At 40.3% G+C, this 27,787-nt stretch overlaps 1 protein-coding gene and 1 pseudogene across 4 annotated transcripts in view; one reads left to right on the forward strand and one right to left on the reverse strand.

The window, feature by feature from the left end:
• BICRAL (BICRA like chromatin remodeling complex associated protein) overlaps window positions 1–27,787 on the forward strand; it is a 102,429-nt gene that overhangs the window by 48,976 nt on the left and 25,666 nt on the right. For 2 of the 3 annotated variants that reach the window (XM_082849167.1, XM_082849168.1), the window contains exons 2-5: window positions 19,521–19,566; window positions 19,981–20,029; window positions 20,118–20,186; window positions 23,686–25,365. In XM_082849167.1, the coding sequence (XP_082705293.1) occupies window positions 19,526–19,566; window positions 19,981–20,029; window positions 20,118–20,186; window positions 23,686–25,365 (1,839 nt within the window). In that variant the 5' untranslated portion in view covers window positions 19,521–19,525. Of the gene's footprint in view, window positions 1–19,500; window positions 20,030–20,117; window positions 20,187–23,685; window positions 25,366–27,787 lie in introns of those variants that run through there. The other variant, XM_082849166.1, reaches the window with a different exon arrangement.
• LOC309968057 (mitochondrial inner membrane protease subunit 1-like) lies at window positions 3,373–4,278 on the reverse strand (annotated as a pseudogene). The gene has a single exon. The product of its transcript is annotated as a mitochondrial inner membrane protease subunit 1-like (transcript).

Genomic DNA, 27,787 nt, shown 5'->3' on the forward strand with positions numbered 1-27,787 from the left:
TGTTTATTGGGCACATTTGTATCAGGCATTGCACTAAACTCTGGTAACATGAAGATGGAACAAAATTGACCCAGCTTTCATGGAACTTGTAAGCTAATGAGGGAGTCAGAAAAGCAAAGTTTTGTCACACACATGTCAGATCTAGTAACATGTCAGACATGCTCTAGGGATACAAATAAATGAGCAATTAATTTTGCTTCAGGATTTTCTTTAAATTAATTAGTTAATTTTATTTTTGGCTGCATTGGGTCTTCATTGCTGCACGTGGGCTTTCTCTAGTTGTGGCGACCGGGGGCTACTCTTTGTTGCGGTGCGTGGGCTTCTCATTGCAGTGGCTTCTCTTGTTGTGGAGCACAGGCTCTAGGCACGCAGGCTCAGTAGTTGTGGCTCGTGGGCTCTAGAGCACAGGCTCAGTAGTTGTGGGCTCTAGAGTGCAGGTTCAGTAGTTGTGGTACACGGGCTTAGTTGCTCTGCCACATGTGGGATCTTCCTGGACTAGGGCTCGAACCTGTGTCCCCTGCATTGGCAGGTGGATTATTAACCACTGTGCCACCAGGGAAGTCCCAGGATTTTTTTTAAAAATGAAAGGCAAAATCATTTTACTCAAAGCCTTAAAAGATAAGGAGGTATTCTCAGTTGACCACTTGGAGATGGGCGGGAAGATCTTTTGTCTTCTAAGTAAAGGGACAAGTGCAAAGCCAAAGAATTGAAAAAGTGGCATGATAAGTTTGGGGGACATCAAATGGTCAAGATGGCGAAGAAACAAGCGTTCCATATAGGGGAGGGTGAGGTGGGTTAAGGTACAAGATGAGGCCAGAGCCTATTGTAATGGGCCAGAATTTTAAGTTCGCTAATGCCGAAATGCCATGCAGTCTAAAAGTTGCTTGGCCTTAGGATGGGAGAATTCATTGTACTCTTGTAGCACTTTATACTGTTTTTGTTTAAATTTGGGTTCTGCTTTAGTTGGGTACAGAAGATAGGTATAATGAAGCTAATCACACAGAACAGTGGCTGATCAATGTCAAAAGACATGGTTGGTGCTTTTAGAATTCTCGGTAGAAAATCCAAAAGACAGCCCAAGGTTGTCAGAGAAAGACTCAGAGAGGTAGATTCAAACTAAGTTTTGAATAACGGATGGAATTTCAGTAGATGTAGGAGAGAAAGAAGAGCATTTCAGATAAAATTGTCACCTGAACCAGGGCGGATGCTGGGAAAGTGTGCATTGCGTTTGGGGGCTAGGAGAGTGGCAGTTTGGCTAGAATAGTGTGCAGGGGAATAGTGGGAAGTAACTTTAGCACCACTGTTTGTTCTAGGTTTAAATATAATTCTTTGTTTTCCACTTTAGATTGCTCTCCCATAGGAATAACCTGGTGTCCAAAGTAAGCATGCTTTCTTGGAAAACTGAAGTAAGTTTCAAGAAAAAGGGAATAAGCACACTTTCCCTGGTATGCCTGATCCTGTTGCAGGTCTTGCCATCATGTGACCAACATATTGGAAAGGGTGATAAGTTCATTTCAAAAAATGTTCATTGACCACAGTGCGATACCGCCTCGCACCTGTTAGAATGGCTATCATCAAAAAGACAAGAGATGACAAGTGTTGGCAAGGATATGGACAAAAGGGAGCCCTTGTGCACTGTTGGTGGGAATGTAAATTGATGCAGCCACTATGGAAAACAGTATGGAGGGTCCTCAAAAAATTAGAAATAGAGCTACCATATGATCCAGTAACCCCACTTCTATATGTATATTTGAAGGAAATTAAATCACTATCTTGAAGAGATATCTGCACCCTCAGATTCATTGCAGCATTATTCACAATAGCCAAGATATGGAAACCACCTAAATGTCTGTTGTTGGATGAATGGATAAAGAAATTGTTATATATAAATACAAATATATAGATAGTTGGATATATACATACGTACAGTGGAATAGTATTCAACCATGAAAAAGAAGGAAATCCTGCTGTTTGTGACTAAATGGATGAAACAGAAGCTAAGTGAAATAAGTTGGACAAAGATAGACAAATACTATATGATCTCATTTATATGTGGAATCTAAAAAAGTTGAACTTGTAGAAGCAGAGTAGATTGGTAGTTGCCAGGGACTGGGGGGTGGGGGAAATGGGGAGATGTTGGTCAAAGGGTACAAACTTTCAGTTATAAGATGAATAATTTCTGGGGATCTAATGTATAACATGGTGACTATAGTTACCAATACTATATTGTATACCTGGAATTTCTTGAGAGAGTAGATTTTAAGTGTACTCACTACACCAAAAAAAAAAAAAATTAACTATATGAGGGGATGGATGTGTTTGTGGTAATCATTTCACAATATAGATATATATCAAATCATCAAATTGTACATCTTAAACTTACACAATCTTATTTGTCAATTATATCTCAATAAAACTGGCGGGCATGTTCATTGAGCTCCTGTCACGTGCCAGACACTATTCTGAGGTTCGTCGGTGAACAGACAAACCTCTGCTCTGGTGGAGCTGACATCGTAATGTAAATATGAGTAAATACAGTACAGAGAGGAAGGGAGAAATAAATTATTTGAGAGGAAGTAGTGGAAAGGGACTGGTACTGAAGGTGGTTGAGAGTGATGAATCCTCAAATAAAGTTTCACCTACAGCATTTCCTTTAGTCAGATTACCAAGAAGCTACCCTTCCCCTGAGTTTGGAAAGTTGGCAGCCTAGATTTGGGTCTCTGAGCTGACCAGAGGCCATTGTTTGCAGGTCCCATCTGCCTGCAGTTGGGGACAGTATCCCCAGTTTGCCTGAAATGTGCCCAACTGTGTGCTGTAACATGGGGGGGAAAAGAGTGACCAACCTCAGGGGGTCAGGGAGAAAACCCCATAGTAACCCCAGATTGCTGGTGAATCAGAATCTCTGGAGGGGGCAGGGGAGATGGATTTCCATGTTTTTAATAACTAACTCCAGTCCATATTATTATTATTATATTTCATTTTATTTATTTATTTGCCATGTCACGCAGCTTGCAGAATCTTAGTTCCCCAACCAGGATTTGAACCCATGCCCTTGGCAGTGAAAGCGTGGAGTCCTAACACTGGACCACCAGGGAATTCCCCAGTCCATATTATTTTGAAGCAAATCCCAGACATCGTATTACTTCATTCATACCTATTTCAGTATGGGATCTCTAAAAGATATTAGTTATTTTTTAAAATGTAACCCAAGTTTCATTGTTACACCTTAAATTTTTTTTTTTTTTTTTTGCGGTACGTGGGCCTCTCACTGCTGTGGCCTCTCCCGTTGCGGAGCACAGGCTCCGGACGCGCAGGCTCAGCGGCCATGGCTCACGGGCCCAGCCGCTCTGCGGCATGTGGGATCCTCCCGGACCAGGGCACGAACCTGCGTCCCTTGCATAGGCAGGTGGACTCTCAACCACTGCGCCACCAGGGAAACCCTTAAAAAAATTTTTAACAGAATGTAATAGCAAATTTTCAATGCTGATGGACTTTGGGAAATTATAAATGTCTTTTTCAGGATTAAACTAGAATTATGTGAGTTTTTAAGGCAAGGCCTTTGGGAACACAATATTTGCATAAAATGCAGCTGCCCTACATTTATTTATTTATTTATTTATTTATTTATTTATTTATTTTGAATAGCAAATAGTTTATTAGCAAGTACATGGTTTTAGTGACAATAATAAATTCACTTGAACAGAAGACAGTAATCAAATCAAAAGAATAAATGCTTGCCAATCAGAAAATCTGTGGCCATTAGGGCTGTCATGTAGAAATCCAAAATCATTGAGTCCAAATCTTAACGAAGATACATCCTCTTATTAGTCCATATGGAACAGGTCCACAGTACCTGGAATCTGTAGAATTCTATAGATTATCACCTTCTAACCAAACATGACCCGTTGGCACATAACTGTGCTTTTAAATAAACCTGATGGACTATTGATAAGAATTTTGTCTCCTTCCAAACCAATTACTCTTTTACAAATATTTGATTTTGGATCACTCGGGCTTTTTGCAATCACAGTGTCACCATAAAAATGTCGACTAAAATTTTCTGCAAAGACAATATCTGAATTTTGAATTTTAAGCTCTATTGATGGTTCAGAACACATGACAACACCACCAAAGTCTTCAAAAACACAATGAGTTATACAGCCAGACTGAATAATATAACCAACAAGCCGAAAGGTTTTTCCTGGAACACCACGAAGCATGGTTCTAGGTAGACTCTGCCACCATTGGCCATATGTCTTTTCAACAATACATTCAATTTTTACGGTAGTTGCAGGGCTTCCAGAAAAAAACATCTAAAGCATGTCTCAAAACATATATAGGTGATCCATGGTTTCAAGATTCCTCTAGCCCCAAAGAACCCTGGAAGGCTCTCGCCCAGCACTCAGGTGGCTCTTTCTCCACAGCTGCCCTACATCTAAACCCGGGATATTTATTAAGTATTTATTATACCTGTTTATGTGCTATTTGCTGGGGATATGAAGATGAATATGACAAGATTCCTACTTTTGATGGTAGCACTGTAATATGTTTTTTACAGTAAGCTTCTAGAAGGTAGTCTGTTAGTAACATTTAGATTTGAAGTCAGTCTTTTAGTCCACTATACTTGAGCCATAACGTAATACCCAGAGTTCTTTACCACCACTAGCTGTGCAGTGGGAGAGAGTAGGCAGTTAAGTGCATCCTCCCACGCTGCAGGGCTTTGTTACTTCCAGAGTTTGGTATCTCTTGATCCACCTCAAAGACTTGAGACCCAACCCACAGTCTCTTTTGATGCCATCCTTTGTTTAGACCTACTCTACCCAGCCTGGCACAGCACTGGCAGTTGAGATTAAAGGAGGATAAAGAGAGACCTGGAAATGTTTTCCCCAGGACCATCTTTGCATCAGTCAGACAATGCATACACAGGTCTTCGGTCAGTAGATTCCCATTAGATCTCAAGATTTTGAGAGGCTTTTAGTAAACATGTTAAGCAGAAATTTTATCAGCCCTGAAAATTTTCAGCATGTGTGTTTCTGGCTGGTTTTAAAATCTGTTGATGTTTCTCCAACTTGAGAACTCAGACCACCCAAGATTACTTCTGCAGATCCCAGTTTGAGAAACACCAATCTGTGTGTGATTAATGGTTCTATAGTCAGTAAACTTAGGATCGTTATCACTATGTTGGAATTTATCTTAAAGAAGTTTGATATATTTATCACTGTTCTCTTGCTAAAATAATCATGAATGTCTTGCTTTCTGTGGATCCTTGTGTTTCCATTTTCAGTTTGACCACCATTAAAGGTCATTCCTTTACAGCACACAACAAATCACTGAGTTCTGGAGTTGGATAAGTTAAATGATTTTCAAATTTTTTCTCCCAGTTAAGAGTTCTATCACTCAGTTAAAGGGGAGAAGTGGAGCACTACAGTGCCTCTACCACCAACCTTTAGGCCTCCAAGACAGCTCCTGGACCCCTCGGAGAATCCTAGTTCCCCGGGGATCAGAGTTTTTAAATCACTGATGTGACTATTAATTTCATTTAAAGATGAGAAAGCAGGCCCTGAGAGATTGGAATTTGTCAGTAATCACAAGCCTAGTCAATGTCAGTATCCAGAACAAGCCCTTTCCAAATTCCGTGTCCCACCCGCCCCGACCTGTACATGTCCCCAGCCCCTGTAAAGCCTGGCCAGACTTCTCCCTGACCCCCCAAGGTTGGTCACTCTTTCCCCCCATGTTATAGTGCATTGTTGAGCCAGCTGGATTGCTTAATATATTAGGTTTGTTTCTATTCCACCTCATTCCAAGTTGGAATTAAAGCAGCTTTAAGGCCTGGAATATTTTTTTTTTTTTGATTCCTAAGTTTTTCTCCTAATAATGTTCTTAGTTTTTTCCACCTTTCTTCCTTGCTGTTAGTATGCTCTAGCTAGTTACAAAAAGAATGAAGGTCTTGGTTGAATAACAAAGGAAAAACTCAGAGCCCACCTTGTTGAGTTTGACAGCTTCTTTTTCTTACAAATGGGCATAATTGTGAAAATATACTAGTGTTTTCTCCTAGTAAAATGTCATATTATTTCACAGAAAAAATGACCAGTGACTTCACCTGAAAAAGCTTGGGAACCCCCGCCAAAAGCTCTAGCACTTCTTACCTTGCGTTGTGATGAATTGTTGCATCTCTCTCCCCAAAGAAAGGGAGTTCCTTACAATCAGGAACTGTGCCAGGAAGTTGGACACAGCCTTGCAATTACAAAATTTAACAGTCCAGGGACTTTCCTGGTGGTCCAGTGGTTAAGACTCTGTGCTTGCACTGCAGGGGGCACAAGTTTGATCCCTGGTTGGTGAACTAAGATTCCGTGTGCTGCACGGTGCAGCCAAAAAATAATAAAAATAAAATTTAACAGTCCATAACAATGACAATATAGTAAAAGGAATAAGATGAAAATACTTTATATCTTAGGTGACGTAAACAGTTACTTGCCCTGGGTAAGTGACTGTTTTATGGTGTAACTGTTTCATCATGACACTTATCAGAATATTGTTTGCTTAAACAGAATAATTTACTTCTTGGCCTTGCTTTTACAGTCCTACAAAAATGTTAAGGGTATTTACATTTATTATTGCATTTTATGTCATACTCATTTGATATTCCCAGTCCTTAACAGAGGACCTGGCACATAGTGGGTGCTAAATGTTGTTTAAATGCTTATTCTTTTCAACCACTGAACAAGTTCATTAAAGGTAGTAGTTAGTGAAGCGGCTTTCCCCATTCCCTAAGCTATTCTTCAGGGTAGAAAACAGAAGGAGGCAGGGGATAAAACTACAATTTACTGTCCTCCCTTTCTCCTTTCCTCCTTTGAGGATGCTCTGATTCTATAATTCATGCTAATGAACTCATATAAGCTGTTCTTACCTTCTAAAGTGATTTCTTCCAAAACCTTAAAAATCGCTATAGGACCAAGATGCACTGACAGGGATTGGATTGACCTTCCTGCATAAAACAGTTAAAAATTAGATTAAATATATTAAACAATGGTTTTTAGACATTGAATATCAGGCAGCACAGGACAGGGATTCATGAGAAATAGAAAACAGATAAGGTAAGCCCTGTAACTGCCCCAGCTTCTGTCTGGGGAGTTTTCAGGCCATAGCGCAGGGAAGGGGAATCCAGATGGAGTCTAGTAATCTTCCTGAGTTGAGCTGATGCAGCTGGGGGGTAAAAGTGGCTAAAACTCATTGGGCAGAGCACCAGAGGAGAGAGCTACATGAAGATAAAACCCTGGAGAGTTGCAGAGAGTCTCTCTTGAGTCTTCAGCTGGTAACCTATCGGTACATGTGTGTGGGGAAACTACCCAAGTCATGGGAAAGAATCAACCAAAAGCATTATAGGAAATAACACTTGGAGCTCACACAGGGCGGAGAAGAGTTTGTGTTCCCACCTGCAAGACTGCAAAAATCCTTGTAATTCATGGGACATCAAGTGAAGTACTCGGAAGGGTATTGCCTCACTGTAGGGCAAAATTAGCCCTAGACTAAAGACTGACAAAGCTTAAAAGCAGACCTCAAGAGAGTCAAACCATTTACACGTAACTTAATTGTGTCCTAGACAAAGTTCAAAAGTATCTATAGGAATACAAAAATATCCAGTACTCAATAATGTAAAATTAGCAATGTCTGGAATCCAGTAAAAAAGTACCAGGCATACAAAGAAGGAGAAAAATACCACCACCCACTATGAGGAGGACAAAAATCAATCAGTAGAAAAAGACCCAGAAATGATATAAATGATAGAATTAGTAGAGAAGGACATTAAAAAGCTGTCACTATTCTGCATAATTTCAAGAAGGTAGAGGAAAGATTGAACATATTAAATAAAGAAATGGAAGATATTAAAAAAACCCCAACTTCTAGAGATGAAAACTACAATGTTTGAAAATAAAAAATACATTGGATGCAATTAACAAGCAGATTAGACACTGCAGAAGAAAAAATTAGTGTGCTTGAAGACATAGCAATAGAAACTATCCTAAATGAAAGCCAGAGAGATAAAAGGACACTTAAAAAAATTTTTTTTAAAGAGCACCAGTGAACTGTGGAACCACTTCAAGCAGCATAATCGTAGGTAATTGGAGTCCCTGAAGGAGGGGTAGGGACACAAAATATATGAAGGAATGGCTGAAATTGTTCTAAATTGGAGGAAAACTATAAACCTACAGATCCTAGAAGTTTAATGAACCCCAAGCACAAGAAGCATGAAGAAAATGATGCCAAGGCATATCAGAATCAGATTGCTTAAAACCAGTGATAAAGAGAAAAAGTTTAAAGCATTGGAGTGGGGGTGGGGTGGGGAGGGGAGACCTATCATGTACAAAGAGACAAAAGTAAGAATGACAGCAGAATTCTATTTGGAAACAATGCAAGCAAGAAACAGTGTAGCAATATCTTTAAAGATCCAAAAGAGAAGAAAAAACTCAGTCTAGAACTATATGTCCCATGAAATACATTTCAAAAATGAAGGCAGAATAAACACTTTTTTTAAAGACATACGAAAACTGAAAGAATTCATCACCAGATCTGTACTACAAAAATATTAAAAGAAATCCTCCAGGGGCTTCCCTCGTGGTACAGTGGTTAAGAATCCGCCTGCCAATGCAGGGGACGAGGGTTTGAGCCCTGGTCTGGGAAGATCCCACATGCTGCGGAGCAGCTAAACCCATGCACCACAACTACTGAGGCTGTGTTCTAGAGCCCACAAGTGACAACTACTGAGCCTGCGTGCTACAACTACTGAAGCCCTCATGCCTAGAGCCCGTGCTCTGCAGCAAAGAGAAGCTACCGCAGTGAGAAGCCCACGCACCACAACGAAGGGTAACTCCCGCTTGCCACAACTAGAGAAAGCCCGCACAACGCAACGAAGACCCAACCCAGCCAAAAATAAATTAATTAATTAATTTTTTTTAAAAAAAGAAATCCTTCAGAAGGGAGAAAATGATACCAGATGAAAATTGGATTTACTCAAAGGAATGAACAGCACTGGAACTGGTAAATATGTGGGTAAAAATAAAAGTGACTACAGCTCGTTATACCTTGAATAGCTCAGGCACAGATCACATGAGAACACTGCAACCATTCCACAGCTCATGATTGCTTAAATAAAGTTTCCCGATGATCCCTCTGCTAGCCTCAGCACCTTTTAAAGGTAAATTTGTTTGTAAATGATTGGGAAATTATGGCATATACTGATGCTATACCAAATTAGTGCAAATAAAGCAAATGTCAGTAATTTTTTGTATGTTGGTAAGATAGCCTATTATATTGACTCTTGGTGATCTTTTAAAGTTTTAGCTTCCTAGTCATTTTCACTATGTAATGTTTTTGGAAGAAGAAAAAGAACAGAGAGGCATATAAGGAAGAGAAGAGAATCATTTGTTATAGCAGTCACATACCAAATTTCATTTTGTGAAGTATTTGAAATCCTGTGTATGACTTTAAAAATTTTCTTCTACGGCTGCTAGGTTATAATATCTTAAATCAGTAGAATTGATTTGCTTAGCTAGCTTTCCTGAAATAACTGTTCTTGAAACCAATACATTTTTTGATATGAGAGCTCAGACTGTTCCCACTGTATGAAAAAAATTTTAAATAGCCTGTCATCTTCCTTTTTATCCCTGTCTTAGAGGTCTTTAAAATCTTTCTGTGATCTTAATGAAAATCAGACTGTCTGGAAGATATTTCTTACAGATAGCTGATGTAGATTATTCTTGAGGCCATTAGGCTGCTTGAAAATTTTCCAGGTATTTGATCTCTGGTATGCTTACCTAGAGTGAGACTGATTTGAGATTCTTGTGTTTCATGGGTCTCCCCCATCCTCTTTGTTTTATTAATTGTATTTGGTGTGGGGGGCACCGTGTGGCTTGCAGGACCTTAGTTCTCCAACCAGGAATCAAACCCTGGGCCTCAAGCAGTGAAAACCCAGAATCCTAACCACTGGACTGCCAGGAAATTCCCATATTAATTGTATTTATTTCTTAAAATAGGCCTTTCATGCATGTGGCATAACATTCAAGAGGTACAAAAGGACATATAAGTGAAGTGTATACCTTCCTCTGTGTTTCCAGCCACCCAGATTCCCTCACAGAAGCAGCTGGTGTTGCTGGTTATTTGTGCCTCATTTCAGGGTCTGAATATTTACAAACACATGTATATATTCTGCCTCCACCCAGCACTTGGGAGCATAAATCATGATTCATGCACACTGGAATATTACACAGCCACTAAAAATAATGAGACAGACAGTTCTGCAGCCTGTGGAATGAAAAGCACATTCACAGAAAGATAGACAAAATGAAAAGGCAGAGGACTATGTACCAGATGAAGGAAAAAGATAAAACCCCAGAAAAACAGCTAACTGAAGTGGAGATAGGCAACCTTCCAGGAAAAGAATTCAGGATAATGACAGTGAAGATGATGCAGGACCTCAAAAGAATAGAGGCAAAGATCGAGAAGATGCAATAAATGTTTAACAAAGACCTAGAAGAATTAAAGAACAAACACCTAGAAGAATTAAAGAACAAACAAACAGAGATGAACAATAAAATAACTGAAATGAAAAATACACTAGAAGGAATCAATAGCAGAATAACTGAGGCAGAAGAACGGATAGGTGACATGGAAGACAGAGTGGTGGAATTCACTGCCACAGAACAGAATAAAGAAAAAAAGAATTAAAAGAAATGAAGACAGCCTAAGAGACCTCTGGGACAACATTAAACACAACAACATTCGCATTATAGGGGTCCCAGAAGGAGAAGAGAGAGAGAAAGGACCCAAGAAAATATTTGAAGAGATTATAGTCGAAGACTTCCCTAACATGGGAAAGCAAATAGCCACCCAAGTCCAGGAAGCGCAGAGTCCCAGGCAGAATAAACCCAAGGAGAAACACGCCGAGACACATAGTAATCAAACTGACAAAAATTACAAGACAAAGAAAAGTTATTCAAAGCAACAAGGGAAAAATGACAAATAACGTACAAGGGAACTCCCATAAGGTTAACAGCTGATTTCTCAGCAGAAACTCTACAAGCCAGAAGGGAGTGGCACGATATATTTAAAGTGATGAAAGGGAAGAACTTACAACCAAGATTACTCTACCTGACAAGGATCTCATTCAGATTTGATGGAGAAATTAAAAGCTTTACAGACAAGCAAAAGCCGAGAGAATTCAGCACCACCAAACCAGCTGTACAACAAATGCTAAAGGAACTTCTCTAAGTGGGAAACACAAGAGGAGAAAAGGACCTACAAAAACAAACCCATAACAATTAAAAAAATGGTCATAGGAACATACATATCAATAATTACCTTAAACGTGAATAGATTAAATGCTCCAACCAAAAGACACAGGCTCTCTGAATGGATACAAAAACAAGGCCCGTATATATGCTGTCTACAAGAGACCCACTTCAGACCTAGGGACACATACAGACTGAAAGTGAGGGGATGGAAAAAGATATTCCATGCAAATGGAAATCAAAAGAAAGCTGGAGTAGCAATACTCATATCAGAGAAAATAGACTTTAAAATAAAGAATGTCACAAGAGACAAGGAAGGACACTACATAATGATCAAGGGATCAATCCAAGAAGAAGATACAGCAATTATAAATATATACACACCCAACATAGGAGCACCTCAATACATAAGGCAACTGCTAACAACTAAAAAGAGGAAATTGACCGTAACACAATAATAGCGGGGGAATTTAACACCTCACTTACACCAATGGACAGATCATCCAGACAGAAAATTAATAAGGAAACACAAGCTTTAAATGACACCATAGACCAGTTAGATTTTATTGATATTTATAGGACATTCCATCCAAAAACAACAGATTATACTTTCTTCTCAAGTGCGCACGGAACATTCTCCAGGATAGATCACATCTTGGGTCCCAAATCAAGCCTCAGTAAATTTAAGAAATATGAAATCATATCAAGCATCTTTTCTGACCACAACACTATGAGATTAGAAATAAATTACAGGGGAAAAAATGTAAAAAAACACAAACACATGGAGGCTAAACAATACATTACTAAATAACCAAGAGATCACTGAAGAAATCAAAGAGGAAATCAAAAAATACTTAGAGACAAATGACAATGAAAACACTACGATCCAAAACCTATGGGATGCAGCAAAAGCAGTTCTAAGAGGGAAGTTTATAGCTATACAAGCCTACCTCAAGAAACCAAAAAAATCTCAAATAAACAATCTAACCTTACACCTAAACAAACTAGAGAAAGAAGAACAAACAAAACCCAAAGTTAGTAGAAGGAAAGAAATCATAAAGATCAGAGCAGAAATAAATGAAATAGAAACAAAGAAAACAATAGCAAAGATCAATAAAACTAAAAGCTGGTTCTTTGAGAAGATAAACAAAATTGATAAACCATTAGGCAGGCTCATCAAGAAAAAGAGGGAGAGGACTCAAATCAATACAATTAGAAATGAAAAAGGAGAAGTTACAACAGACACCGTAGAAGTACAAAGCATCCTAAGAGACTACTACAAGCAACTCTATGCCAATAAAACATAGAGAAGAAATGGAAGAAATGGACAAATTCTTAGAAAGGTATAACCTTCCAGGACTGAACCAGGAAGAAATAGAAAATATGAACAGACCAATCACGAGTAATGAAATTGAAACTGTGATAAAAAATCTTCCAACAAACAAAGTCCAGGACCAGATGACTTCACAGGTGAATTCTAGCAAACATTTATAGAAGAGCTAACACCCATCCTTCTCAAACTCTTCCCGAAAATTGCAGAGGAAGGAACACTCCCAAACTCATTCTATGAGGCCACCATCACCCTGATACCAAAACCAGACAAAGATACTACAAAAAAAGAAAATTACAGACCAATATCACTGATGAATATAGATGCAAAAATCCTCAACAAAATACTAGCAAACAGAATCCAACAACACATTAAAAGGATCATACACCATGATCAAGTGGGATTTATCCCAGGGATGCAAGGATTCTTCAATATACGCAAATCAATCAATGTGATATTCCATATTAACAAATTGAAGGATAAAAACCATATGATCATCTCAATAGATGCAGAAAAAGCTTTTGACAAAATTCAACACCGATTTATGATAAAAACTCTCCAGATAATGGGCATAGAGGGAACCTACCTCAACATAATAAAGGCCATATATGACAAACCCACAGCAAACATCATTCTCAATGGTGGAAAACTGAAAGCATTTCCTCTAAGATCAGGAATGAGACAAGGATGTCCACTCTCACCACTATTATTCAGCATAGTTTTGGACGCCTAGCCACAGCAATCAGAGAAGAAAAAGAAATAAAAGGAATACAAACTGGAAAAGAACAAGTAAAACTGTCTCTGTTTGCAGATGACATGATACTATACATAGAGAATCCTAAAAATGCCACCAGAAAACTACTAGAGCTAATCAATGAATTTGGTAAAGTTGCAGGATACAAAATTAATGCACAGAAATCTCTTATATCCCTCTACACTAATGATGAAAAATCTGAAAGAGAAATTAAGGAAACATTCCCATTTACCATTGCAATAAAAAGAATAAAATACCTAGGAATAAACCTACCTAGGGAAACAAAAGACCTGTATGCAGAAAACTGTAAGACACCGATGAAAGAAATTAAAGATGATACCAACAGATGGAGAGCTATACCATGTTCTTGGATTGGAAGAATCAATATTGTGAAAATGACTATACAACCCAAAGCAATCTACAGATTCAATGCAATCCCTATCAAACTACCAATGGCATTTTTTACAGAGCTAGAACAAAAAATCTTAAAATTTGTATGGAGACACAAAAGACCCCAAATAGCCAAAGCAGTCTTGAGGGTAAAAAACAGAGCTGGAGGAATCAGACTCCCTGACTTCAGACTATACTACAAAGCTACAGTAATCAAGGCAATATGGTACTGGCACAAAAACAGAAACATAGATCAATAGAACAAGATAGAAAGCCCAGAGATAAACCCACACACCTGTGGTCAACTAATCTACGACAAAGGAGGCAAGGATATACAATGGAGAAAAGACAGTCTCTTTAATAAGTGATGCTGGGAAAACTGGACGGCTACATGTAAAAGAATGAAATTAGAACACTCCCTAACACCATACACAAAAATAAACTCAGAATGGATTCAAGACCTAAATGTAAGACTGGACACTATAAAACTCTTAAAGGAAAACATAGGAGGAACACCCTTTGACATAAATCACAGCAAGATCTTTTTTGATCCACCTCCTAGAGTAATGGAAATAAAAACAAAAATAAACAAATGGGACCTAATGAAACTTAAAAGCTTTTGCAAAGCAAAGGAAACCATAAACAAGACAAAAAGACAACCCTCAGAATGAGAGAAAATATTCGCAACCGAATCAACGGACAAAGGATTAATCTCCAAAATATATAAACAGCTCATGCAGCTCAATATTAAAGAAACAAACAACCCAATCCAAAAATGGGCAGAAGACCTAAACAGACATTTCTCCAAAGAAGACATACAGATGGCCAAGAAGCACATGAAAAGCTGCTCAACATCACTAATTATTAGAGAAATGCAAATCAAAACTACAATGAGGTATCACCTCACACCAGTTAGAATGGGCATCATCAGAAAATCTAAAAACAACAAATGCTGCAGAGGGTGTGGAGAAAAGAGAACCCTCTTGCACTGTTGGTGGGAATGTAAATTGATATAGCCACTGTGGAGAACAGTATGGAGGTTCCTTTAAAAAACTAAAAATAGAATTACCATATGATCCAGCAATCCCACTACTGGGCGTATACCCAGAGAAAACCATAGTTCAAAAAGGCACATGCGGGCTTCCCTGGTGGCGCAGTGGTGGAGAGTCCGCCTGCCGATGCAGGGGACACGGGTTCGTGCCCCGGTCTGGGAAGATCCCACATGCCGCGGAGCGGCTGGGCCCGTGAGCCATGGCCACTGAGCCTGTGCTCCGCAACGGGAGAGGCCACAGCAGTGAGAGGCCCGCGTACCGAATAAAAAAAAAAAAAAAAAAAAGGCACATGCACCCCAGTGTTCATTGCAGCACTATTTACAATAGCCAGGTCGTGGAAGCAACCGAAATGCCTCTCGACAGACACATGGATAAAGAAGTTGTGGTACATATATACAGTTATATACAGTGGAATATTACTCAGCCATAAAAAGGAATGAAATTGGGTCATTTGTAGAGATGTGGATGGATCTAGAGACTGTCATACAGAGTGAAGTAAGTCAGAAGGAGAAAAACAAATATCGTATATTAATGCATATATGTGGAACCTAGAAAAGTGGTACAGATGAACTGGTTTGCAGGGCAGAAATAGAGACACAGATGTAGAGAACAAACATGGACACCAAGGGGGGAAAGTGGCGGGGGTGGAGGGTGGTGGTGGGATGAATTGGGAGATTGGGATTGACATGTATACACTAATATGTATAAAACAGATAACTAATAAGAACCTGCAGTGTAAAAAATAAAATTCAAAAATACAAAGAAAAATGAGGCATATTTATACAGACTGACTTAGAAAGATATATGATCAAAGGAACAAGAAAGGTACACACCTCTTTCATTATGGACATAGAGTTTTTAAAAATGCTTTAAATAGAATTTAAATACCATAAAATGTACCCTGTAAAGTGTACAATTCAGTGGTTTAATTACACAACATTTCCATCACCTTAAGAAGAAACCCCCTACCCCTGACATCGAGGTTTTTAGTCTTTTGCTAAAACCAGTCATGCTACACTGGATATTCTTATACACATATCATTTCACACGTGTAGAAGAATATCTGCGGGACGAGTACCTGGAAATATTTGCTAGGTGAAGGGATTTGTGCCCTTAAAACTTTGAAAGCGACTGCTAAATTGTCCTCTCCAGAGGTCACATGAGTTTACACTCTCACTACCAGGGTATAAAAGTCCCTATTTCCCATTTCCTGACTAGCATAGTCCTTAACCAAACTTTTTTATCTTTGCCAATCTGACAAATAATAGTATCTCATTGTAACTTTAATTTCATTTCTCTTATTCTAAGTGAGGGTGATTACTTTTACATGTTTAGGAGCTACTTGTCTTTCCTTTTTTTATGAACTGATTTTTCATACCCTTTGATTTTCTGCAGGGTAGCTGACTTTTTAAAAATAGGAATTATGTATTAAGGAGAAAAGCTGTTTGCGATATGAATTGAAAATATTTTCCCGTCGTATGTTTTTTGGGGGTTTTTTAGTCTTTGACTTTATTCATGTTTTTTTTTCTTTTATCATGCAGAATTTAAAAATGTTTTGTCATCACATTTGGCAATCTTCTTTTATGACTTCTGCGTCTTGTGACATACTTAGCCTTTCCCTACTCCAAGATTATAAAAACAAAATTCTCCCATATGTTATTCTAGTACTTTAAGCTCTCCTCCTCCCTCCCATTTAACTCTTAGATCCACCTGGAATTTACTTTTGTGTAAGATGTGAGGTACGGCTCCACCTTCTTTTCTCTAGAAGGCTAACATCTTTCCCCCACGGATTGGAAATGTCACTTTCATAGTGCCTCTTGACTAAGAATAGTAAGAGCCATTTTAAATATTAGCTTTAACTTTTTGAGAGTGGTAGTCAGGTGTCTGGGGCAGTGATTTCTGATCTCTTGGGGTGCCTATGAGGATTCTGTAAGAACTGCATCCCCTTCTCTCCCTGACACATTCTACTGCTGTAAACTGCTATTACTTAGGGGATGTGTCTTGCTCAAGTGTGCTGAACCAAGAAGTAGTTTTTAACCCCTTAGAGGGGGGACTTATCTTTCACACAGCCTCATAGGTTTCACCTGTGGCCAGAGGCCCATCTAGTGAATCCAGGGTTGTTACTTTAATGAGAAAAGAGCCTCAACAAAAGAGTCCAGAAGTAATGGGCGAATCTTTTCCAAAAAAACTTAAGCTCTTCACTTTTGAGTCAGTTTCTGATCCTCAGGTTGTCTTCCCACTTTAGAATCGTAGTCAATTTCTACAGTTTTACTTTGGTAGATTTGCTTTGGTAGGCCGTGTGTCCTCCTGGGAAAGGACTACTGGCTCGGGCTGTAATATGACTGTGTTTTGGCACCATGTAGAGCTGGGCATGTAGGGATAAGAGTCATCTCTTCTAATTTGAAACTGTTTATAGTCAGAAAAGAGTGCGGCCCTTTAAAAAGTAGCATTCTCGGGGTACCCCTGACGATAAAGGCTCGTAGAGTTCTACCCAAGGAGGCCTGGAGGAGGAGGTCTGTCTGTTAGGACTGATGCCCCCGAGTAGGGCGGATGTCCCCAAGGAGCGTTTCGTCAAGTATTTGAGCGGTCTGCTTGGTTTGCTGTGGGGGATGTGCAATGGCTTTTAATTTCATTCAGTATTGTAAAATTGTTCTTTTATTTGGGCTACTCAAGGAGTAGCTTGTCACTTTGAGCTTTGGGGTAACAAATGTTCTCTGTGCTTGAAAGTCCCAGTGGCAGTGACACCTCCTCGGAGGAGTGACTGACGCTGCCTCCCTCCCTCAGTGTGTGTTAACCCTTGGGCATCTCATCCACTGGAGGAGCCGGGTACAGGTGTAAAGTAGTGAGGGAAGCTGGGAGAGGCATGAAAGTGTTCTGCTTTGGTGTAAGCTATTTTTCACGTACGTTTTTATTAATTAGTTTGTTCCAGAGACTGTTAGACACTTTAAAAAAATAAATTTACAAAGGATACAGTGGAGCTCCATTTAAATGGTCACGTTGAAGTAAAGAAATAATATCCACTTTATAGGCTTAATTATACCTCATATTTGGCTAATTTAGTCCATGCGAGTGTGCAGTCTGGGAGATAAGCCCAGGATACGGTAATGAGCAACAGCTAGTGCAGTTCTACATATTAACTACCATGGTTTAAGGGAAGCTCTTCACACTGATGTCTACATATCTACTTAATGATAGTTTTCCTGTTTCTCTTTCCTGTCCCTTTTCACTCCTCAAAGTCGTATTAGTAGAGTCGTCCTCGCATGCCCCTGAGCACCTGGACATCTGAGTGCTAGATGCAGACTTCACTTAGCCTGCTGTGCCTTTCACAGTTTTGGCCATGGATGTTACCTTTTGACAGGCTTTCCCCGCTCTGACCTCCTCCTGTCTCACCCATCACCTCTCCTCTCCACTGATGATCCACTCAAATGGATTGTAATCGTCCGGATCATTCAGCAGCTGAACCAATTCTCCCATCAACGGGAAGGTCCCACATGGGGGGATACTTACCCCTTCCAGACCCTTCCTGAAGAGAGCAAGTTTCCTTCCATGTGGCAGGAGTACATTTTATATTTGTTTGGCCTTGTGACTGATAGGATGGGAAGCTGAGGGGAAGTGGAGAGGAGATGGCAGTTTTAACGGAGAAAAAAAACTTAGTAGAAACTCTGCCTCTGCCTTCTTCGGGCGTGTCCCTCTTCTGGGCATCTCTTCAGGATTTCATTCCTCCGTCCAACTGCCGTTCACAACTGCCCTTTCCAACGGCTCCAGAACTCTTGGCCTTGGCATTCCGTGATGTAAATTATTCCACTGCATGGCTCGAAATGGGTGCGAAGCAGTGTTGCCAGGTGTCGGATCACTAGTGTAAGTTTGCTGGATCTCGGGGGGGGGGGGGGGGGGGGGGGAGGGAGGAGAAAGAAAGGGGGAGAGCTGCTCTTGGAATTTATACAGTTGTTATTGTTTCAGCCAGAGCACAGTGATTGCGCTGGTTAAGCTGGATGCCGTCGATGGCTGGGGAGAGAGAGAGATTTGGGCTTGGAGCTGGGGTGAATTTGGGGTTGAGGGTTTCAACTTTAAAGATTCCAGTGTTGGGATGCAGATTGTTTGGAATTGAACAGTTGGCGTTACTGCTGCAGAGGGAGGAACTTGGGACCTTCAGGGCAGAGCCTGTTGCAGTACTGCCTGGGGCGATGGTGCCTCTTCTGTCTCAAAAAGTAGGGACAACTGACTTTTCTGTTTTCCTAAAGATAGCCAAAATATGGCTAGAAATCCAGATTGCTCACCAGGTTTGGAAATATCCAGTCTCAAAATTCAAAGACCTCTGTATGCATGAGATTTTTTTCTAAAACAAAAATACGATTTCTCCTCTTGTTCACTGTGTACATTTTGAGGAAGTTACTGTTCATGGTTTACCGCCCCTTTGAGGAATCTGTGTGTGAGTGGTTGCTGCCAACTCTCCTTGATTTGTCTAGATTGCTTTTTGACTTGTAAGTTAAGGATTTGTGTTCAATAAAAACAACGTAAATTGAATACTTCATCTCTTGAATGACCACAAAAATTTAAAAGTCACATTCATAATAAGCAATTAGAGGGAAAACTCACATGAATTAGTTATTTATCTAGGAAAGTATAAGGTATATTTTTGTGTTGCATTGATGCTACTGGCTTTAATCTGCTTTGCTGAAACAGTGCTTTCTTATTCCTTTTCTTTATAGTTGTCATGGATGATGATGATGACTCGTGTCTCCTTGATCTTATTGGGTAAGATGCTCATTCCAAAATAAGGGTAAATCAAATGTGTGAGGTTTGCTGTACTAAAAGAACCTAATAAGCATATTAAAACCAAGTGGGTTTTTAAAATAAAGATTAAATAATCATCATAGATATAGAAGGGAGACAAAGTGACATGGATTAACATAGGGTCATAATTAGGTAATCCTTTATTAAATTTATTTTATAAAAAATCCTAGGAGGCAGAAATGAGTGATGATAGGAAATGGAACATCAAAATGAAACAAAACAAAAGCAAAAAAAAAAAACTACTAATAGTTTTAAAACAGGGAGAGGATTTTACTCAAACTAATACATCATTTTCTTTTTCCCCTGTAAAAATGAACCCTAAATATAAGTAATGTATTTATTTGCTGTTTTCTCTTTTTGGCTGTTGTTTTCTAGAGACCCACAGGCATTGAACTATTTTCTACATGGACCTAGTAATAAATCGGTAAGTAATACTCAGACCATCATAGGCATACATTTTGTTTCTTCTTGAGAGTCAAAGTGATCACTTTTTTGAATTTGTACTTTTGCAGAGCAATGAGGACTTGACTAATGCAGGATATTCTGCAGCCAATTCAAATTCAATTTTCGCCAACTCTAGTGTGAGTATTGGAAACTGAATGCAATGATCAGATGTTTCTGTCTCATTGATGCCTAGTGAATTGAAGCTTTAATTGCCTTTGTATCATGATGGGAATCCCTACTTTGTCTTTTGTAATTGACACAAGAGGAAAATCTATTGAATTTTGTTGACATTTTCTACTTTCAACTTAGTCTATTAAGATTTTTACTTTGCCATTTTCCTAAGGTTTCAACTTTCTTTCTAAAATGCCTCAGAAACGTTATAGCCTGTTATATTAGAGTCTTTTGAATGTTGTTACATAAGCTTTAAAAAAAATCATTCTGTATTGTGGTTACTTTCTAATCATTTTCATCTTAAACAAGGAGAAAGATCATAGTAGCTGACACCTACTGAGCGCTCGGTATGTTCTTGGCACTCAGAGCTTAACATATATTAACCTCGTTAACCTTACAATAATTCCGTGAAGTAGGTTCTATTATTATCCATATTTAAAGATGAGAGAACTAAAGGTTGGTATTTACCCAGTATTACACAGCCAGGAGTCGCAAGCTAGGAATCGAACCCAGGCCACCAGGTTCCAGGGTGCAGGTTCTTAAACTCTAGGAACATCTAGACAAGAAATCTGACCTGAGGGCAGGGAAGTCCTGCCTGGAAACTATATCAGGATTGTTGCGTTTAAGCCTATGTTACTTTAATCTTTTCAACTGTTTTGTTCTGCCATGGATGGTAGTCCAGAGTCCGACCACCCAAGTTTGAATCCTTGCTCTGCCACTTACTAGCTTTATAACCTTGCATCTATCACTAAATCTCTAAGGCTCAGTTTCCTTATTTGTGAATCCAGGAGAATGATAAATCTACCTCATAGGGTGGTTAAGATGAATGGACTAGTCCATGGAAATCAGTTGACACAGTGCTCAGTTAATGTCAACTTATCGTCATCGTCAGGGTCTTTATTTTCTTCATCCATAAAATGGAATAGTATTCAGAAAGTCCTTGGGAATGCACAATTCTTTAAAGTATTTGAGTATGTGTAAAGTATGTCAGATCATAACATGCAAGACTCCTCCACATGCTAGGGGTGGCTTTAAAGTCACAACACTGATTTCCTGTAAGGCTTATGAATTAGTAGCAATGCTGAAATTCATTCTGAGTGGGCAATAACTGCATGTGATGCCATTAAACCCATAAAGTAGATATTGAGCCTGTTTGCCAACACTAATGATTTTTACTTACCAGCTCTCCCACTTCCACGTAAGTATTAATTCTAACTCTCCAGGCCGCTTCATTCAGGGTGTATTTATTGTAAACTTGAGTTGCATCATGTCAGTAAAACATTTTAAAAGCTTTTAAAAATATGGAATTTTAAACCTATGGTCTGTTAATTTGTGCATTGTAAAAACATTAAACTGTGTACCACCACTCAGGAGATAATCCACTGTTGCCTTGATATTTCTCTGCAAAAACAAACAAACCTCCTTGCTTTCAGTTGCTTTTTCCCACTTCCTTTCAAATGACTGTTCAAGTCCTAAGGTGGTGTCCACCTAACTGAGGCCACATTAGTCCCGTTTCAACTGTTGATTGGGTGTCAAGTGAACTAGTCTTGGCTTTTCTACCTGGGTCTTCCCATCATCTAGCCCCCAGCACACCTTATTAGCCTAGGGCTGAGAATCTGTATAGTTTTGAAAGTTGGACTCTTCATTCTTTTCTTTTTTTTTTTTTTTTTGGCTGCGCCATGCAGCTTGTGGGATCTTAGTTCCCCAACCAGGGATTGAACCCAGGCCCTGGCAGCTAAAGCGCCAAGTTCTAACCACTGGACCCCCAAGGAATTCCCTGGACTGTTTTCTTTTTTTTTTTTTTTTAATTTTTATTTATTTATTACTTTTGGCTGCGCTGGATCTTTGTTGCTGCGCACAGGCTTTCTCTAGTTGCGGCAAGCGGGGGCTACTCTTCGTTGCGGTGCACGGGCTTCTCGTTGCAGTGGCTTCTCTTTTCGCGGAGCACGAGCTCTAGGTGCGTGGGCTTCAGTAGTTGCGGCGCGTGGGCTCAGTAGTTGTGGCGCACGGGCTTAGTTGCTCTGCAGCATGTGGGATCTTCCCAGACCAGGGATCAAACCTGTGTCCCCTGCATTGGCAGGCAAATTCTTAACCACTGCACCACCAGGGAAGTCCTGGACTGTTTATACTTGATTGATCTATTTTTGATTTTTTTTCTTCATCTTTTTAAAATTTTTAATTGTGTTAAAAATATATATAACAACAAATGTACCATCTTAACCATTTTAAGTGTACAGTTCAGTAGTGTTAAGGATATTCACATTGTCTTCACCTTATGTTAAATAACGACTGATTCCATTTTTTTTTTCTTTTATAATTTTGACGTATCCCATGATAAACTGCTGGCCAGCAGCGTGTCTCTTATTTGTCAGTGACTGTGTTCAGTTCCCTTCATTTGCCTGTGTTGTTGTCTCTAGTTGGAATGCGCAGTCCTTAAGGACTCGTTACGGACAGACACAAACGCAGAAGTGAGCGCTTGACAAATGTTGACCAACTTTTACTCTTGAATAGGACATTGAAATGGTTTTTAAAGCATCATAATAAGCTGATAACTTCTAAGAAATCAAATAACTATTCACTCATTTCATATGGAAGCTTGTTTTTATCCAGGCCGATTTTGCCTGGAGTGGGGCAGGTTAGAACTAGGGGAGTTCCGAGAAACCTTTAAAGTCAAGCCTGGATCTGGGATACCTTCTGGACCTCTAGTAGAACCACACTCGGAACTCTCAAAACTCACATCTACTCCTGTGGTACAAAAAACTAGACACCGCTGTGTCCTGGATACGCACATACCCTAGGCTGAGTCCCACTCAAGCTTTGGACTTGGGAGCAATCCTGAAAAAATTAAGCCATGCCACTATCTAAAAAATAAAGTTAAACTCCAGGTAGCCATGAGTATGTTGGCATTATTGATCTGTTTCCTATAATAATTTTATCAGAGCAGTGAATGCATATACTTACAAAAACAACATTAAACATCATTCCTAAGGAAATCAAGTATCAGAATAAGGTGAGCAGGGCTTCCCTGGTGGCGCAGTGGTTGAGAATCCGCCTGCCAATGCAGGGGACACAGGTTCGGGCCCTGGTCCAGGAAGATCCCACATGCCGCGGGGCAGCTGGGCCCACGAGCCGCAGCTGCGGAGCCTGCGCGTCTGGAGCCTGTGCTCCGCGACGAGAGAGGCCGCGGCAGTGAGAGGCCCACGCACAGCGATGAGGAGTGGCCCCTGCTCGCCGCAACTAGAGAAAGCCCGTGTGCAGCAACGAAGACCCAACGCAGCCAAAAGTAATAAATAAATAAAAATAAATTTATTTTAAAAAAAGAGAATGAGGTGAGCAGTTTGGAGAGTTGTGCCTGAAAAGCAGACTGTTATGCTTTATTCATATTCAAAAGTGAGATGAGTTTTTTGTTTAAGAATCTCTTTCCAAGGTTAGATATGCCATGTAACATCCTGCTTATTTTTTTAGAATGCTGATCCTAAGTCATCCCTCAAAGCTGTAAGCAGCCAGCTTGGAGAAGGGCCCAGTGATGGACTGCCACTTTCAAGTAGCCTTCAGTTTCTTGAAGATGAACTTGAGTCTTCTCCTCTTCCTGATCTCAGTGAGGACCAACCTTTCGACATTCTTCAGAAATCCTTGCAGGAGGCCAATATCACTGAACAGACATTGGCAGAAGAGGCATATCTGGACGCCAGTATAGGTTCAAGCCAACAGTTTGCACAAGCTCAGCTTCATCCCTCTTCATCAGCATCCTTTACTCAGGCTTCTAATATTTCTAATTACTCAGGTCAGACGCTGCAGCCTATAGGGGTGACTCATGTGCCTGTTGGCACATCGTTTGCAAGCAATACAGTGGGTGTGCACCATGGCTTTATGCACCACGTGGGGATCAGTGTGCCCAGCCAGCATTTGTCTAATAACAGTCAGATTAGTGGTTCTGGTCAAATACAGTTAATTGGGTCATTTGGTAGTCAACCTTCCATGATGACTATTAATAACCTAGATGGATCTCAAATCATATTAAAGGGCAGTGGGCAACAAGCCCCATCAGATGTGAGTGGAGGGCTTCTGGTCCACAGACAGACTCCTAATGGCAGCTCCTTGTTTGGGAGCTCCAGTTCCAGCCCAGCAGCACAGCCTGTTACCGTTCCATTTAATAGCACAAATTTCCAAACATCTTTACCCGTGCATAACATCATCATACAAAGGGGTCTTGCACCAAATTCAAATAAAGTCCCAATTAATATCCAGCCAAAGCCTATCCAAATGGGTCAGCAAAACACATACAATGTGAACAATTTGGGAATACAGCAGCACCACGTTCAGCCAGGGATCTCGTTCGCCTCTGCGAGCTCACCCCAGGGCTCAGTGGTTGGTCCGCACATGTCGGTGAACATTGTAAACCAACAGAACACAAGGAAGCCAGTCACCTCGCAGGCCGTGAGCAGCGCTGGGGGCAGTATCGTTATTCATTCTCCCATGGGCCAGCCTCACACACCCCAGAGTCAGTTCCTCATACCTACAAGCCTTTCCGTCAGTTCCAACTCGGTACACCACGTCCAGACCATAAATGGGCAACTTCTTCAGACTCAACCCTCTCAGCTCATTTCTGGCCAAGTGACCTCAGAGCATGTCATGTTGAACAGAAACTCTTCCAGCATGCTCAGGACCAACCAACCATATTCTGGACAGATGCTGAACAACCAGAATACTGCCGTCCAGTTAGTGTCTGGGCAGACGTTCGCCGCCTCTGGAAGTCCGGTGATAGTCAATCATGCCTCTCCTCAGATCGTTGGTGGGCAGATGCCCTTGCAGCAGGCATCGCCAACCGTCTTGCACCTGTCCCCTGGGCAGAGCAGCGTCTCCCAAGGAAGACCTGGCTTCGCCGCCATGCCCTCAGTGACAAGCATGTCAGGACCTAGTCGGTTCCCTGTTGTCAGCTCATCCAGCACTGCCCATCCTAGTCTTGGGGCTGCAGTTCAGTCTGGTGCATCAGGATCAAACTTTACGGGAGATCAGCTGACCCAGCCAAACAGGACTCCAGTACCGGTCAGTGTGTCTCATCGTCTTCCAGTTCCTTCTTCCAAATCTACTAGCACCTTCAATAACACACCTGGAGCAGGAAGCCAGCAACAATTCTTCTGTCAGGTAATATTATCAAACAAATGATAATATCAAACAAATGTTTGGTTGATTACGGAATGGAAGAGTGGAGTGAGTATCTGATAGAATATAATTTTCATCCTAGGCTCCCAATTTATTATCTTAAGATGTTCAACTTACTATTGATTGCCTTTTTTCTTCTTAACTAAAATGTTTTATCCAGGATAGTGTTGTGGTTTAGAGTGGAGACTCATGGATTTGAATCTAAGCTTAATGACGTGGAGCAAGTCTTACCTTAACTAACCTCTCTAGAGGTTAAGTTTTTTCATCAGTAAAGTGGACATAGTAATACTACTATCCCATGGAATTATTGGGAGAATTAAATGAGATAATCTATATAAAGCACTTAGCAAAGTCCCTGGCAAATGATAAATACTTAATAAGAGCCAATATTAAGACATATACTTGATGGAATGTATTATAGGCATTTAAAAGGAAAGCTTGTTTTGGATGGACTGGGTAGGGAAGTCGCAGCTGTTTCTTGGGTGCCAACTGGAAAGGCTCCGGGACTCAGTGAGACTCAGCAGTGGGTAACTGGCCTGCACAGAGGGATGCATATGGAGGGAGGGATCCAGGGCAATGGATTTGACCAAGTACCTGAGCCTACTCTTACCAGAGCATTGTGCCGGTAAATGACTGCGGGCAATCTGTTAAGGATTATGTTTCTGAAAAGCATTTCAAAGGGTCATCAGCTTTGGTCCTTCACCCCATCTGCCGATCTTTGAACTCCTCTGGCTTTTGGTTCTCACTCATTCTTAGCATGTTCTGTAGTTCCAGCTCCATACCCAATTCCCCACCAACCCCCTGCCGGTGGTCTACCCTCCTTACTCCTCCATTTTCCCTGCCTTTCTTCTCCACATTTAGAAGAATTCAGAAACTTCTCTCTACCATGTATATCAATATTTTTAAAACTGTATACCTTTGACTTAGTAATTCCACTAAGAATCCTAAGGAAACAAAGATTATTTATGATCAAGGCTGTTCATTGTATTACTTTTGGTGTTAAAGGTGTGTGTGTGTCTTTGTGTTTTGAAATAACGTCAGGCTTATAGAAAAGTTAAAGTTTCGAGACTAGTGTAAAGAATTCTCATATATCCTTCACCAAGATTCCCCAGATGTTAACTTTTTACCCCATTTGTTTTATCCTTCTCTCTCTTTCACACACACACACATACACACACAAACACACACACATAGTTTTGAGAGTAAATTGCAGGCATGATGCCTCTTGACCCCTACATACTTCAGACTTCAGTGTGTATCTCTTAAGAACAGGGACATTCCCCTACATAACCACAGTACAGTCATCAAAACCAAGAAAAACAGCATTATTACAGTATTATCATCTAATCTACAGACCTTATTCTGATTTAGTCCATTTTCCCAATAATGTCCCTTACAGCAAGAGAGAATAAATTATATTTTGTTTTGTTTTTATGGTCTAGGATCCAACCCAGGATCACTGCCTAATTCTGTTGTCATGTCTTTAAATTGGAAACAGGTTTTTTTTTCTTTCTTTCTTTTTTTTAAATTTTTGGCCACACCGCGCAGCATGCAGGATCTTATTTCCCCAACTAGGGATCGAACCCACGCCCCCTGCAGTGGAAGCATGGAGTCTTAACCACTGGACCACCAGGGAAGTCCTGGAAACAGTTTCTTCATCTTGCTGTCTTTCATGACCTTGATTATTTATTTATTTATTTATTTATTTTTGGCTGTGTTGGGTCTTCGTTGCTGCGCGCAGGCTTTCTCTAGTTGCAGCAAGTGGGGGCTACTCTTCATTGCGGTGCACAGGCTTCTTATTACAGTGGCTTCTCTTGCTGCGGAGCACAGGCTCTAGGCTCATGGGCTTCAGTAGTTGTGGCATGTGGGCTCAGTAGTTGTGGCTCTCGGGCTCTAGAGCACAGGCTCAGTAGTTGTGGCACACGGGCTTAGTTGCTCCATGGCATGTGGGATCTTCCCGGACCAGGGCTCGAACCCGAGACCCCTGCCTTGGCAGGCAGATTCTTAAGCACTGTACCACCAGGGAAGCCCGACCTTGATTTTTTTTGAAGAGTCAAACCAACTTTTTTGTGGAGTATCCCTCAATTTGGGTTTCTCTGTTGTTTCCTCATGATTAGATTCAGATTATACATTTTTGGTAGGATTGCCACAGAGGTGATGGATGTGTCCTCACGATGTGAACTTGTCGCATTCCTGGTGATGTTAACTTTGAACACTTGCTTAAGATGGTGTCTGCTTCATGTGGTGTCTGATGCATAGTTAATAAGTTTCTTCGGGGAGTTACATTGAGATTATGTAGATATCCAATTTCTTGTCAAACTTGAACACACTAGTTTAAGCTTTCATTGATAATTCCTGACTGAATCAGTTATTACTAAATCAGCTGTTACTGTGACAGTCACCA

The sequence above is a fragment of the Leucopleurus acutus genome (genome assembly GCF_964270905.1).
Source record: "Leucopleurus acutus genome assembly, chromosome: 10".
Lineage (NCBI taxonomy): Eukaryota > Metazoa > Chordata > Mammalia > Artiodactyla > Delphinidae > Leucopleurus > Leucopleurus acutus.